Below are 15,495 nucleotides of genomic sequence, written 5' to 3'. Positions count from 1 at the left end.
TTAATATCTCCAGTAAAATTGAAATTACAAAAAAAGGCGGACCCACGGTTTTAATGCCAGGAAAGTTTTTTCTTTTTCAGGGGTGTACGCATTTTTTGTACTGTTTCTGGGCGGTAATGTAAACACAAGACGGATGTCACAGCCTGACATGGGATCCATCTTTCACATAAAAAATCAATAAAATATTCTGGTCAAAGTAAACTATTACGTGAATTATCAAAATTATCAAAATTAAATGTTTTTATCCTCCACGGATACTAAACGAATACTGATGCATCCATTCTTGTGTACAAATTTCGCTCAGAGAGAACTGGTTTCGAATTGTATGCAGAGTATATGCAACTGCATTTAACTTTCCTTGCATTATAACCATGGGCGGACTACACTTTGGAAATGCCAGGACCAAAAGAATTTTGTGGTGATTAATGTTTCAAGAAACATACATGTTGACAAACAAGGACCGTAAATAGGTTCAAAGATATCGTACAACCATAAATTCGTCTTTTACTGTCAAGTTTAAGGGACACCCTGTACTTGGTCATTCTATACTTTAAGGGGACACCCTGTACTTGGTCATTCTATACTTTAAGGGGACACCCTGTACTTGGTCATTCTATACTTTAAGGGGACACCCTGTACTTGGTAATTCTATACTTTAAGGGGACACCCTGTACTTGGTGATTCTATACTTTATACCAGAATTGTTGAAAAGAGAGAGAAAATTAAATCTGTTTTTTCTAAAAAGCTTGATTCTATGAAAAAATTAAACAACTTGGTCTCTCCTCAAAAGGCTGTAAACAATCCACATTCTTTCTAATCGGTGGAAGAAAAAAAATAAGAAAAAACATCCAACCGGGGAGACCAAGTGAACCACACTGAAATATCTGATCATTCGCTTTTTTAATATTTTGAGGCACTTCTAGCCAAAGATTTTATGAACAAGATTTCATTCAATTTACAGTTTTTATCAATTAAAAAATTCTATAATATATCTTCCTTTTGGATTTTCGTAGTAAATAAAAATGCTTTTAAAGGGATTCATTTCAAGGAAGTTTCCATTTTAAGAGGGGCTTGTTCGATTCACAACGTGACGGTGCAGAAAGAAAACTTTACTTTTATAGCTTAGAAAGTTGTTAGTTTTAACAATTTCTCCATTGTTTCGGAAGCAGAAATACTCAAGTTGATTTTAAGTAAAACCACGAATGAAAAAAATATAAAAAAACTTCCTGTATTCTTAATCAGGTAAATTTTTTTTAATGGAATCGACTGAGTCACTCTTTAAATGGGAAATCCCTCAAACTTATTTTCATACGTTACTTGTTTAATAGGAGCGGAAAAGGTTTCAACGATATCCTTGATGTGTATAGGTAACATAATATATATATATGAACACACAATGGAACCAATATAAAACACTGGAGCAAGAAGACAACATTAAAGGATTTTTGTGTGTATTTGATGTTGTTATAATAGTATTTAGAGGTACTTTCCAAATGCATTTTTCTGAGGGTGACGGTCTTTCCAAGTGGCAACTTCCAAATGTGCAATTTACAAAGGTTACATTAGGCCCTCTGAGGCGCCGCAGGCTGTAATGGGAGGGGGGAGGGAGCGCTGCAGCTTGATTAGTTGCCGATTTTCATGTTGATTGGACTATTGAAGATCATAACTTAATTTAACAGTCGTCTTCGTATTCCTCCATTTTATGGGTTTCATTTGGCAACCATGTCAATAATAAAATAAAATAAAAATAGACAAAAATATAAAAAATTATAGAGCAAAATTCATCAGACTAGCTTGAAAGTCTGGCAGTTAAGGTTAATACATAAAACACATTTAATGTTTAGGCTTGGTCGTCTTCATATCAATACTGCAGGGAAACTTGAGCAAAATACAAATGATTTCAAATTTCATGGTTAAACGAATTGAAGGAGAAAATAAACTTCGAAAATTATTAATATAGACAAAAACAGAAACTTTTTAACAGCGCCCTAATCCTAAAAATGTATTCTACTCTTGTTTGGTCTACAGGAATGTGTGCTATAAAGCTTAAGGCTCAGCTTGACTACTGGAGTATTGATGAACTACTTCTGGGTTAGTTAAATACAATCGTACCTTCGAATACATATCTGATAAGTATTCGACGAACGTTATATATCTTATAACGCGTTGATTCTGGGTTAGTTAAATATTGATATTAAAAACAATCGTACCTTCGAATACATATCTGATAAGTATTCGACGAACGTTATATATCTTATAACGTGTTGATTCTGGGTTAGTTAAATATTGATATTAAAAACAATCGTACCTTCGAATACATATCTGATAAGTATTCGATGAACGATATATATCTTATAACGTGTTGATTCTGACAATTGCCTGTATTATCTCTAAATACATAAATTTTCAAATTACTATTAAAAAGGAATTTACAACTGAATATACAATAAATATTTAGCTGGTAAATCATGCTTATCTCATTTATCATTGACCAGAGCCCGCGATTTAAAAGCTTCGGCTCGAGCCGTAACTCCTTAAACCCGACTTTAAGACCCAATCTTCGACCCAACTCTAACGACAGCTTGTGTCACGTGATTGACAGCTGCGAGATATTAGGCTCGACTTAAGGAGTTAAGCCCAATGAAAATAAAACCGACCTTGGTTGGTTTTAGTGAAGAATAAGGCTCAATGTTGGGTCTTCTTCTCATCAAAACCCGGAATGCGCCAATTCCAACTATGAAAATCCGCCAAATACAAAATTAAACCGGTTTTGTGAACTAAACTCTGTTGAAAATTAGAGCAACTTTAATCCGAAAGCCCGAGCCGTAAATAAGGCTCAACAACAGCTTAGACCTGAGTCGTGTTTTCTTGAATTTTTTAAATCGCCGGCTCAGATTTAAGGTTACTTGAATCTAAATTCACAGTCCCTTCAAGGCCAAAGTTTAAATTACAGAAGTTTAAACGACAAAGTTCACATTCTTCACTAGAATTTCTTGGCAAATATGTCTAGGAATAGAATGAATGCAAAAATTGTGTTGGGAAGATGATAAGTTGGAAAATGAAATTAGATTGGGATGTGTCAGTTTTAAAAAATTCTTATTTTAAAGGCTACCAACATCTAGAACATGTTTAACTTATCAAAACTAAAAATCTGAAGAAACTGATTAATCGCTACAATTTCTAATTTTTTAATCCTAAGAATTCTGCCAGATAAACAGTCAAAGTTGGTTTTTAGCACGCCTTTCTTCTATTTCAACTTTTAATTGTGGCTCTATCTATAATCGTCATAAAAAATAAAAACAAATAACAATTCACGGATTTAATATTTTTTCGTGGATTTTTTAAGTTTGACAAAACTCAAAATTGTTTGAAGACAAAGTTTTGTAAATCTTTTCTGGGGTCACTCATGTGAGGTCCTACAAAAAATTTGGGCCTGATCAATTCAGTCGTTTTGACGTTTTTACAAATAAACAAACAGAAAGACACGCAAGGTATAAACATAGATTAAGAGTTTAACGATCAGTTTGCACAAATACTTTTTAACCCTATTCCTGCTGGGGGGGGAATAAATTTGACCCCCCCTGTAGTTTTATTTACATAACTCAAAAAGTATTGGTCTGAGGCTGTTGAAATTTTCTGACTTTTCTTACATACCCAAAGCCCTCCCTTTCGGCCTAAAACCGGGCTTTAATACTAACTGCCTGAGTCCTCAGGCACACTGCCTGAATGACTGCTTTTTCCTGTAACAAACTAAATCTTTGTTTTGACCCACTTTCACTTGTCAGATTTTGATAAAATTTAGCTTTTTGGAAAGCCTTTGACATAAGGAAACGAATTGCACAAGTTTTGCGAAAAAAAAATTGCAAATATTTTGCAAACAACCTGTCAAAGGAAATTTGCACATTTTTAGTTTTTCTTGATTAAAAATCAGGTTATTTAAAATTTTGCAAATTTTTTTGCATATTTGAAATGGCATGGGCTTTTCAAAATGTATAATTTTTCATCTTTTGGACACATTTTTTTGCAAACATTTTTACTATAAAACTGGATTTTGCGATAAAAAATTCAATTTTTGCAAATTTGCAGATTCTAAAAGTAGAGCACAAGAGCTTTCCAATGATGTATCATTTGTCATATTTGGACATCAAACATGGGATTTAGAGGGGGGGGGGTCAAATTGACCCCCCCCATCATATCCTGGTTTTCAAGTACCCCATCAGAGATAGGGTTAAAAACTTTCAATTCATTTGTACATGTTTTATGAATAAAAAAATTAAGGTACTTCGCATACATACGAATAAAATAGCAATCTTGTTTTCAGTTTATTGGCTTTCTGGCCACTTAACTCCCATCCTCTAGAAATTATAAAACAAAAACAAAAAAGTTGCAGATTTCATAAAAAAATTTCGTGAGTTTTTGAACATTTATTGGAGATCAAGCTATAAACCTTTCCTGGGGACATTTGAAAAATTTGGGTCCATTCAGTTCAGCCGCTCTATGTGAAACAAACAAATAGACACCCAAACAAGGAAAGTATATATAAAGAGATACAGAACATCTAATTACAAATGTTGAAATGAATCGTATGAATTGATATAATTAGTTAATTCAAAAATTAGTTCAACAAATTAAACTCATTTTCCCATTTCCTTTTTTGCATACAGTGTAATGCAAATAATGCAAATATTTTAGAAGTACATTTATTGCTTAGAGATGTAAGTACATGATAGTAGGTGTTCTCTGGGTCCAGAATCCAACGCTACTATTCGCTGATTTTATAATCCTCTTTCGGGAATTTCATCCTCTACAATATGCTATTTGTTTTAGACCCCTGCTGTGCGCTAAAGTTTTACCCTGAAATGGAGGTTTGCGAAAAGGTAAATATTTGTTCGAAAATAATATATCCTGCAAGTAATTGCCGATGTCTTATCTATTAAAATCAAGTTCATTTGCATCTAAAAAATGTAATTCTATCCAGCCTTATGTGAAAATTATATGCACATTGTAAAAGAAATTTACAACATACTTGCTGACAGGCTTCATACAATGAACATTACAATCGGACAACGTCAAATAAAAGTAAACTGCCAGTAAGATTTAAATCTTTTATGTTTCTTATCATAACTTCTTTTATTGAAGAGATATTGATACAAATGTTTTGAATTCATAATGTGTAACCAAATAAAGGAATTCAGTTTTTGCCACAAACCCTAATTTTCGAATTCCTATATCTCTTTAACTTGGTAGTGAAGTCCATTTGATATTTCAATCTTAGATTATTTAATCTAACAGAATTCATAGTTTGAAATATCTAAGGTCTACTACATAAAGGCTGTAAAGATATATGGATTAGCAAATCAGAATTTGTGGTAAAGACTTAACTCTTTTGCTACGTTACACACAATGCATAAAATCAGAACTGAAGGAGCAACAGAGTCACAAAGTCGGAATAGTGAAGTAAATTAAATCTGACCTGGTTAGTTTACAGTGGGACAAGCAATGGGTTGCTTGCGCAAAACCAGAACTAACTTGCCTCAGACTCAAATTTTCTGACCCGAGCGCTTTAGTTAAAAAATTAACTAGACAAAAAGTAAACTGAGCTTGAAATTCTTGATTGTGATTTCTAGTATATGTTGAATTTAAAACAAACTTTAGTGCCCTAAACTTGAAAACTTAAAACTTATTTTGTCGTTGCAAAACCAACATTGTGTTTGATGTAGCATCAATACCACAAGTATGGAAAAATAGAAAATAGGAGTTAAAAATCATTCATCAAACTATCTATTTATTCGTTCTCATGATAAACCTGCTCAGAAAGAGGATTTTTAAAAGAACAAACCTCAGATACATACTTAAATTTTTTTGATCAATTTTGGTCAATTTGGTCATTGTGTAAACTGCATAGTATAAAGAATAAAGTTAAGTCTGATGATTATACGAAACGAAAAAATATGTGTGGGATTCTTTCAAATGAAAGGACTGTACTTGATGATTGACAAAAATTTCACTATCACAAAATACAAAATAAAATATAAAAAACTTATCAATTTTTGTTGGCACAAAATGACTATTTTTGAATTTCATTATTACTGTTTCTAAGAAAAATAAAAAAAATAAATTTAGCAATAGAGTTGAAATAAGAACAATGCTTATTGCTTATATTTTCTTTGTAAATATTTTTCCTCAGTTCCCTGGTGGGAACGATAAACAGACAAACTGTAATACAAGTTTGTGCATGAAAGCAATTTTAAGACAAAGAAACTAGATAAAATTGTAAATTTATTCTTATTTTACATTATTTTAATTTTCTTTAGGTCAATTTTATACATAAATGGTCTAGGATGAATTTATATTAGTTGTTCCTTTTATACATTTACCTAATTTATCTGAAAGTAGAACCATGTACTGTTAGTTAAGTTAATTACGAAGAGTATTGAATAAACGGCACTGATGGGTTAAAAAAAAATATTTTTTAATCCTAATTTTTTATCCGACTTAAGTTAAAAATGTGTTTTTAATATCTGTGTATTTGTTTTAAAAATAGAGATATATATAATTCCTAATAAACTTTGCAATTTAGGAGATAACTGGACAGAACAATTCAGAACAGAAGTATTTGGAGAGAATACAGGGATATGTCAGATCCAATTTTTTTCCTTGTCCGCTAGATATAGATATTCTGATATGTAATATTTTCCGTACCTTTGTTCAGTCCTCACAGCTTTTCCCAAAACCAAACAAAATAACAAATTTTCGTATTTGATAATACTCAAAGGAATTGAGTCTTTGCGCAACAAACTCAGATTTTCCAATCCCTATATCTTTGCAACCTTGTGGTATAAACCTTCTTTATTTCAAATCTAGATTATTTAATTTAACAGAATTCATAGTTTGAAATACTTAAGGTCTACATATCGTAGTTTGCAAAGTATAGGGATTAGAAAATCAGAGTTTGCAGCAAAGACTCAATTCCCTTGGTTTACTTTATTTTACTGTTACGTCTTACAAATTATAATTAAAAAGCCTGGATCGACTTAAAGTAAACTAGTTAACGGGCCCGTAGGAAAAAAATGAAAAAAATATAAAAAAGAAAAAAAAAGAAAAAAAAATTCGATTTTTTTTTAACTTTGACACCACCCGACCACCCATGAGTGTCCACAAAAAATCGGTCCGTCGAATGTCTTGTTTTATTATATAGATAGAGCCCCCCGGCAGTAATATATTACTTGGAATAGAGGGAAAGGTGCGATATTTGTTTTGTATTTCTAAAAACTATGAACTAATATATCTCCTTTGCTACGGAAGAAATAACTTTTTGAGAAGTCTTTGAATATAAATAAGTTAAAAAGTAAAAGAACAAGAAACAAGAAGGAAATAGAAATGGGTTTAGCTCATATACAAAAGGCTAAGGCATTTACTATTAACTATTAACTTTTAACAAAATATCCACAACTGAGACTTCTGAATCAGTTTGAATTGGTAAAAATGGATAAAAAAAGGCGGAGTTTCTTCATTTAAATGCGTTTTTAATTATATTTTTAATCTTTGTATAAAATCAAGACTTAAGGAGCGATAAACTATGAGAGACGGGGGCAGTAACGGGTTAACAAATTAATAATTTACTACGGAAGGATCAGCTTAAGTCCTTCTTAATGGGGGGGTATCAATGTTGTGGTTTAGGGAATTAGGTATTAACCATACAAAAGTTTCGACCGCTTGACAAGGCACTTTAAGGAAAATTCAATCTGGTTTATGAATAGGAGGAAGACTTTGGAGATACCCAAATAGGACGTATCCGAAAAATGCTCTGGAACCTGACAGAGTACCCAGAGACAAGTCTAGCTGCTAGGGTTAGTATGAAAGCTATATCAAACAAAGGAATAAAGTATTTGAAAATGAAAGATTGTAGCTTAAGAATTACCTTTCTTTACTTTGGAAAATTTTCTTTTTTAGGGATGCCATTTAAGCAAATTAAAAGAGTTATTTTTTAGTATCTTTAAAAAAGCCTTCTTTTTAAAAAAAAAAAATTTGACTATAATTTATATGATACAATTGTTTCAAATACTGTTCGTTAACGTTTATCTGAAATCGTTATAAAGAATAAATTTTCAGATGTTCGTTCATTCTTAGCTAAGTTTGAAGTTATCCTTCGATAACGATCACAACCCTGTTAACGCCGTTAACGGAAAATTAACGACTATTTTATGCAAAAATAGTGGGGGGAAATTTATATCAACATATCAACACGTATAAAACATTAAGAAACATTAAAGTTTATCTTTCATTTTCTGTAAGGTTCATGCAGTTTTGAGCAGAACAATTTTGAAACACATTCTTGTATTCTTTTTTATCATGAACGAACGGTAAATACCATTAGTTAACAAAATACAAATTTATGGATTTTGTGAAGCCAAGCCAAGCCTTGGGTTTACGCAGAGATATTAATTTCTAAAGTTTCTGTTTAATAATTTGGAAACTTAATCAATATTAAAAAAACAACATTCTAAAATATAAATAACAAATTATTGATGTTTTTAATTCCTTTGATGGGAAAGTAAACAACATTCTTAATTTTCAACTTTTTAATGTTAATATACTGAGTGTGTAAAACAGGCTCGTAGCCAGGATAGTTCCAGGGGGGGGAGGGGTGCAAAAAGGCACGGCGAAGGCAATTTTTTTTTTTTTTTTACAATGCTTGGTTTGTTTTTACAGTGCATGATATATGGTTGTTTTATTACATTGTCAATGCACACTATAAAGTCTAAGCTTTTAACAAGTGTATTTGAGCTTTGAAGGGTTATATTTTAGTGTCTGCACCTTTTCAGTTTACATATACAATATACATAAAAAATAAATGAATGGTACTTTAGCTTAAGGAAAAAATTTATTATTTAAAATCAATGCTTCTTGTCCCTCGGCCTCTTCATGATAATATGAAAATGAATAAAAATTAATTTCTAATTTTTTGTTTAAAAGAGTTTGTTTATTGCCAATGAGAAATTTAGAAATTCTTAGTAAATTTTTGAGTACTCAAAAAAACTCTCCTCTACTTTGACTAAAAATAGATTATAATTTGGTTTGGGAAGGGAATAAATTCTTACTCGGGTTATATAATTGATAACTAGATTTTAGAAAATTATGAGAAACAATTTCTTTTATATGGGACGGGGGGGATGCAAAATCGTCATTGACCCCCCTTTCAGAAGAAAGGGGGTGCACCTGTCCCCCTACACCCCATGGCTATGGGCCTGGTGTAAAATGTCTTTCTAAACAGGATTCGTTTTATTATAGTTCTTCAATTATTAGAGTCACTTGCCGGAAACAGGAAAATGTTAAACTTAAATAGAATTGCTTATGAACTTATGCCTCTAAAGAAGCTTATATTCTGAGAAAAATAATTAAAAAAAATTTTTTTTTTGAAATTTTATCCCGTGCCAGACACATCTTTCTTCAGAATAGAGAACAGAATTTAGATAGTTCGTTTTTCTCTATGAGATTAGAGAATGAATACGGAACATTTTTTTATTTAACTTAATCCATTTATTTTTCATCTACACCATATTGATTTATATTTGTGTTTTAAAATAAATCTTAATAATAATTGATAATAATTATATATCTCTAATGTTTTATGATTTCAGATTTGTGCGTTTACCAGTATTTCTGTGGTAATAATATCAACTATAACGTTTGTTCTCTCCACTCTTCCAGAACTTACAGGAAAACACAAAATGATTCTAGAACATTTTCTCTTCAAATTGCCCTTAAAACCCAGGGGAGTGGTTATAATAAAATTAAGGATAAAATCTATGTTTCTGGAGATTCTTTTATATTGATTAAATTTTTATTTTTGTTAACTCATCTAGTAACGGAACTAAACACTGGCCTCAATGTCAAATTTTCGAATTTCTACATTTTTTCAATCTTTGATATTTTAAACTTTGGCGATTAGAATTAGCAGTTTACAGTTTAAAGGTTAAGATTAGAGAATCAGAATTTTAGCCAAGCTTTATTTCCATTTCTTCTTTGTATAGACAATGATATCTTTTTCTAAAGGTGTCTCCGAAAAAAGTGTGTTTAATACCAATTTAAAGGGGGGGGGGGTCGTGCAGGAATATTTTTCTTTCAAATTATGCCTAATATTCGAAAATGTGCTCGGTCTCATTTCCCAAGATATTAATTGCGTTGTCACCCACTAAACGTCGTTTTATCCTACTATACAATACAGTAGCAAGTACAAATGTCCATACATTGGGGGGTCGTTGTTTAAACATTTTATTCTAAAATTCCTTATAGCCTTCAAAATGTACTCGAAATGACTGACTTTTCAAAAGATTTTCAAAAAAATTCGAAATTTTTTTCGTGTTTTAGTGTTCAAACTCCTTAATTTTATCATTGAAAATGTGCAATTTATTCTATTTTGTCGTATAAAACGTAAAAATAAAATTATATTTTCAATTTTTTAAATTTTTTTTTTTATTTCCGAATATGAGGTCGGCTTTTCAAGGTTAACACGGCATTTTATAGAAACATATTTCATGGTCGACCCCCCCCCCCCGATTTGAGGGTATTTTACCATCTTAAAGCACTTTTTAGCTCGTTTAAACGATTTTTAGTAGGGTAAAAAAAGCGCAAAGACACTTTTTTCAGAGACATCCTGTAATGTTAAAAAATTAATGCCGGAAAAAAGGTAATAACATTATTATCCAATAAGTAATAAGATGGTGGATGGTTGAGTGCTGAGGAAGAAAGAATTAATTCATAAAGCTATTAACCTGTCAATTCATAAAGCTATTAACCTGTCAATTTTTAACACAGCTTAATTTTCTGTGAGAGCCAATTTAATTAACAAATATATTATCATTTAACAAGAAAGAAGCATTATGATACTTTTTTTATCCACATCAACCGCTTTTTTAAAGCAACCATTTTAGAGCAATTAGTTTGTATTTACAACTTAAAATGTCAAACAAAAGAAAATTTTAAAATTGTAAACATAACGGTAAAAATTAAATGCATTCAAAAAAATCAAACAAACAAAATGAAAAAAACTTGAAAATTTTGACGCAAAAATCAATAATCAAAAAAATCTTTGGATATTTTAACTTATTCAGCTTATTTGATATTTCTTTGTGAAAATTTCCTATTCCCTGCGACATATTGTATTTATGACAAAACGTCAGAAAATGTTCAGTGAGGTATATTCATAATTTATTTGATACTTAACCTTCCTTATACTGCATTCTTTCTTGCTACTATTAGTTTTTTGAATATTTTCATTTTTTATAATTTATAATTATTTTCCCCCTTTTTGATTAAAATCAATTCAAACACTTTTACTAGTGCTAACATCTTTAAAGAAAGTTCTGTTGCAGCCTTTGAATAAAAAAAACAACCAGTTAAATCCCTATATTTTTAGAACTTTCTTTTATTGTGAATCAAATTTAGGCTAAATATATTCTGTTTCTGCATCCTGCAGATAAAACTTCTCTGTTATTGTAGTGGAAGCAGTTAAATTGAAAGCCTTTATATTTGGTATTTTCGGAGCAAAGTTTACTCTCTCGAGGCATATTCCATCTTTCGGATTCTCAAAAAAAATTCCATCTTTTGTAAACTTTTTTTTCGGATTCTCAAAAAATGTATTTTACCAAAAACCTAGCTCTGCTTTCGTCTTCTACCACCTCCCGATGTTTTTTTTGTTCGCTAGAGGTTTTGTTTGTTAAGATAATATTGATATAATGCTGTTCGATAACTCGACAGAGGATGGCGATATCGGAGACCATCAAATCATTGAACGATGGGATGAGGTGACTAATTAGATTCTCAATTGTATTTTCCTTTTCAATAAAGATACCAATTGCTTTTAAATCTAGAATGCAGGGGAAATTAGTTCCAAAACTAACAATTGGCCCATTTTTAACACTGACTGTTAGAAATGGGCCAAATCTGCAAAGCTATCTTTTTCAAGCGAATATATCTTCAAATTCAAGCCGAGTTAAACAAAAATACACCATACATTTAAAAGAAATGGCTAAAACTATTTATTGGAACAAGAAATTTTAAACTAATATTAAGGTGTGATAATTGGTTTTTGATGATTCTTGTTTTCATTTCCGAACATATCTCTATTTTGAAACAATTACTGCATTTCAGCTCATGTCACGTTTTTGAAATATATCCTGGTTTTGAGACAATTACTCGAATTCATATCAATGTTAATGTTCAAGTATTTATGCACTTACGCAATAAAACAAGATATTTTGATAAGGCAAAAAAAAACAAAATAGAAAATAAAAAACATATTCTTCCTTTGTAATTTAAAAACATTACGACATTGAGAAATCAAAATATTAATTTTTTCTTCTTACAATGTAGATTTTACGAGAAATGCAGCAAAAATTGATTGTTTAAAATGCAGGAAACTAAATAAACTTTATTCATTTAACAAATAAGATGTGAAAACCTAGATTCTAAATATAATACAGAAGTTACTTTAGGCTTCATAAGATAATTTTTACTTTCAGTGATTTATATTGTAAGTTATGAAAATGAGTTTTGTTTTGAATTGCGGATTATACTCATAACGGGATTCAAATTCAGGATATGTTCGAAAATGGAAAACCTCACATTGTCATAAAAACGGTCAAGGGTTTTAACATAAAAAACTACTTTAATACTTCTAATTTAAGAAAATTCGGAATTTTTGTCCTTGTGATGCTTCATAAAATTTTGATTTTGGTTTTTACTATCGACTTTTACTCTCAATATGGACCGGGACCCTAAACCCCAGTCTTTAAATTTGTGCCCATTTCTAACACTCAGATTCCGTAAAATATTTTATTACTTTACAATATTTCTTAATAAGATATTCTGGTATTGGTACTTCAATATGAAGACGTTCTGATGGCTATGCAATGATGTGATCTGAACAAAAATGATTTTTATCTTATTCTCATTAAGCCTAAGTATGTAACTTCATGTATCATAAAAAGGTATTTTTGCCCAAAAGTTTAATCGTGACTTTGATTTTGCTTAGTAAACAATAAAAAAACTCTTAGCTCGTTTATATGTTCGCTATAGCTGACCAAACGGCTGAACCAAATTGACTTGCATTTTGGGGGGAACCCATGGGTAGGGTACACACACATATTATGGAATATTTATAAAAAATCATGATTTATTAGCAAGCGCGGGGAAACGGCGGGAGTGGCTATGAGTAACCTTGGCAACGGCGGGCAATTTCTAGTAAATAATAGTTGAACACTTTGGTTAATCAAGAAAGTCCAAAACTGACTGATTTTCTTTGTTTTTCAAAAACTAGTTAACTAAATTTGAATTTTGAATTGGGAAATTTTGATTTGAAATGAATATTTAGGGAATCCTGATGCTGAAAATAGTTGACGAGCTGACCATGTGGTTCTTTACCATAGGTAGGTCACGTGAAATGTGGTTCTTTACCATAGGTAGGTCACGTCAAATGTGATTCTTTACCATAGGTAGCTCACGTCAAATGTGGTTCTTTATCTTAGGTAGGTCTCATCAAATGTGGTTCTTTACCATAGGTAGGTCACATCAAATGTGATTCTTTACCAAAGGTAGGTCACATCAAATGTGTTTCTTTACCATAGGTAGGTCACGTCAAATGTGATTCTTTACCATAGGTAGGTCACGTCAAATGTGATTCTTTACCAAAGGTAGGTCACATCAAATGTGATTCTTTACCATAGGTAGGTCATGTCAAATGTGTTTCTTTACCATAGGTAGGTCACGTCAAATGTGTTTCTTTACCATAGGTAGGTCACGTCAAATGTGTTTCTTTACCATAGGTAGGTCACGTCAAATGTGATTCTTTACCATAGGTAGCTCACGTCAAATGTGGTTCTTTACCATAGGTAGGTCACGACAAATGTGGTTCTTTACCATAGGTAGGTCACGACAAATGTGGTTCTTTACCATAGGTAGGTCACGTCAAATGTGGTTCTTTACCATAGGTAGGTCACGTCAAATGTGTTTCTTTACCATAGGTAGGTCACATCAAATGTGGTTCTTTACCATAGGTAGGTCACGTCAAATGTGGTTCTTTACCATAGGTAGCTCACGTCAAATGTGTTTCTTTACCATAGGTAGGTCACATCAAATGTGGTTCTTTACCATAGGTAGGTCACGTCAAATGTGGTTCTTTACCATAGGTAGGTCACGTCAAATGTGTTTCTTTACCATAGGTAGGTCACGTCAAATGTGATTCTTTACCATAAGTAGGTCACGACAAATTTGATTCTTACTACAGGAATTAAAAAGGCTGTTTTACAGCCTAAACAATACAATCACGACTTTGGAATTGATTTGTATTATAAGAGCAATATGTGATGAGTGATTGTTTTGAACCAATCGTTATTTTAAAGTTTGGATTCTTATCAAAATATAGCATCTGTACGCATTATGTTGACTTATTTTATTAAAACAAACAAATCAAAATTTGCTATTAATTGGAATGGATTTTTGGTTGACATAAAATGATCAGTCTTTTTGCTGATTTGCATATTTACTAACTTAAGTTAAGTTTGTGTTACAATAGATAATTCTATTTGTTTTTGTTTTATTTTAATTGCTCGGGTTGAAACTCACTCAACTCTGTCAGATTAACATATACTCTAAAATGGAATGAACCTAGCCCGTTTTTTTCAACATTTTTTATAGTTTATTTAGGTAATGGACAAAAACCTTTTTTGTGAATCCTTTAAATCGTAGAAAAGGTACTTGCCAAAAATTTCATTTAAATACAGAGTTACCCAAAAAACATGAAAGTTGAGTGACGATTTTAATAACGTCTTTATAAATAAATTTTTGAGTTAGTATGTTCATGCCTATGTAAAGCTGTAATTCATAGATGTTTCGCCTTCTGGTGTTATGCATTTTTGTGTTTGTATTTTGATTACATACTGTTGTACTTGTATAAAAGGAGAAATTCCCATAAAACACGGTTGTTCTTCTTAACTATTTATCTTGCAAAAATGTTTCAGACATCGTGAAACGTATAGCAGAAAAATAACATGTCGTTTACCGTTAACATAAAGTATGCTCTGGCAGACGTAACTTTATTATTTGTCTCTTAAACTCACATTTATTGGGATGCCATGTATGTTCTCGAGATCGATTTTAGGTATTACAGCGATAATTCAAGACAAAAACTATTCCAAATTCGTCCCCTAATTCCCATGTTTTTTGGATACCCTTTCTTACATTATATACTGGAACTAGATTCCTTTCGGAATAAATAAATGTTTCAGATACCAAACATTCTTTACTATACTCTGACAGAATTAATAGTATATTATTAATATCTGTTCATAAAAACTTTCTAATAAGAGTTTGAAAACATGGAAAATGATCAAGATAGGTTTCTTTGTATTTCCTCCTAATCATTAAATAAGTGTATTCACACTAAGAATAATGGATGGATTACGCACAGTGCACAGTTGACTAAAATTAGTCTTA

At 31.3% G+C, this 15,495-nt stretch overlaps 1 protein-coding gene across 1 annotated transcript in view; it reads left to right on the top strand.

The window, feature by feature from the left end:
* The window catches only part of LOC111701607 (potassium voltage-gated channel protein Shab), a gene marked incomplete at its 3' end in the record, with an annotated part of 31,430 nt that extends 17,967 nt beyond the window's left edge, over nt 1-13,463 (top strand). Inside the window, exons 6-14 of the mRNA XM_023472971.1 lie at nt 1,329-1,367; nt 1,845-1,873; nt 2,029-2,091; nt 4,828-4,877; nt 6,581-6,631; nt 7,761-7,850; nt 9,642-9,720; nt 11,725-11,807; nt 13,376-13,463. Coding sequence (XP_023328739.1) covers nt 1,329-1,367; nt 1,845-1,873; nt 2,029-2,091; nt 4,828-4,877; nt 6,581-6,631; nt 7,761-7,850; nt 9,642-9,720; nt 11,725-11,807; nt 13,376-13,463 — 572 coding nt within the window. The remainder of the gene's footprint in view (nt 1-1,328; nt 1,368-1,844; nt 1,874-2,028; nt 2,092-4,827; nt 4,878-6,580; nt 6,632-7,760; nt 7,851-9,641; nt 9,721-11,724; nt 11,808-13,375) is intronic.
* Nucleotides 13,464-15,495: the final 2,032 nt, after the last annotated feature.

The sequence above is a fragment of the Eurytemora carolleeae genome, unplaced genomic scaffold (genome assembly GCF_000591075.1).
Source record: "Eurytemora carolleeae unplaced genomic scaffold, Eaff_2.0 scaffold144, whole genome shotgun sequence".
NCBI lineage: Eukaryota > Metazoa > Arthropoda > Copepoda > Calanoida > Temoridae > Eurytemora > Eurytemora carolleeae.
This window is presented reverse-complemented; position numbering and strand designations above follow the sequence as displayed.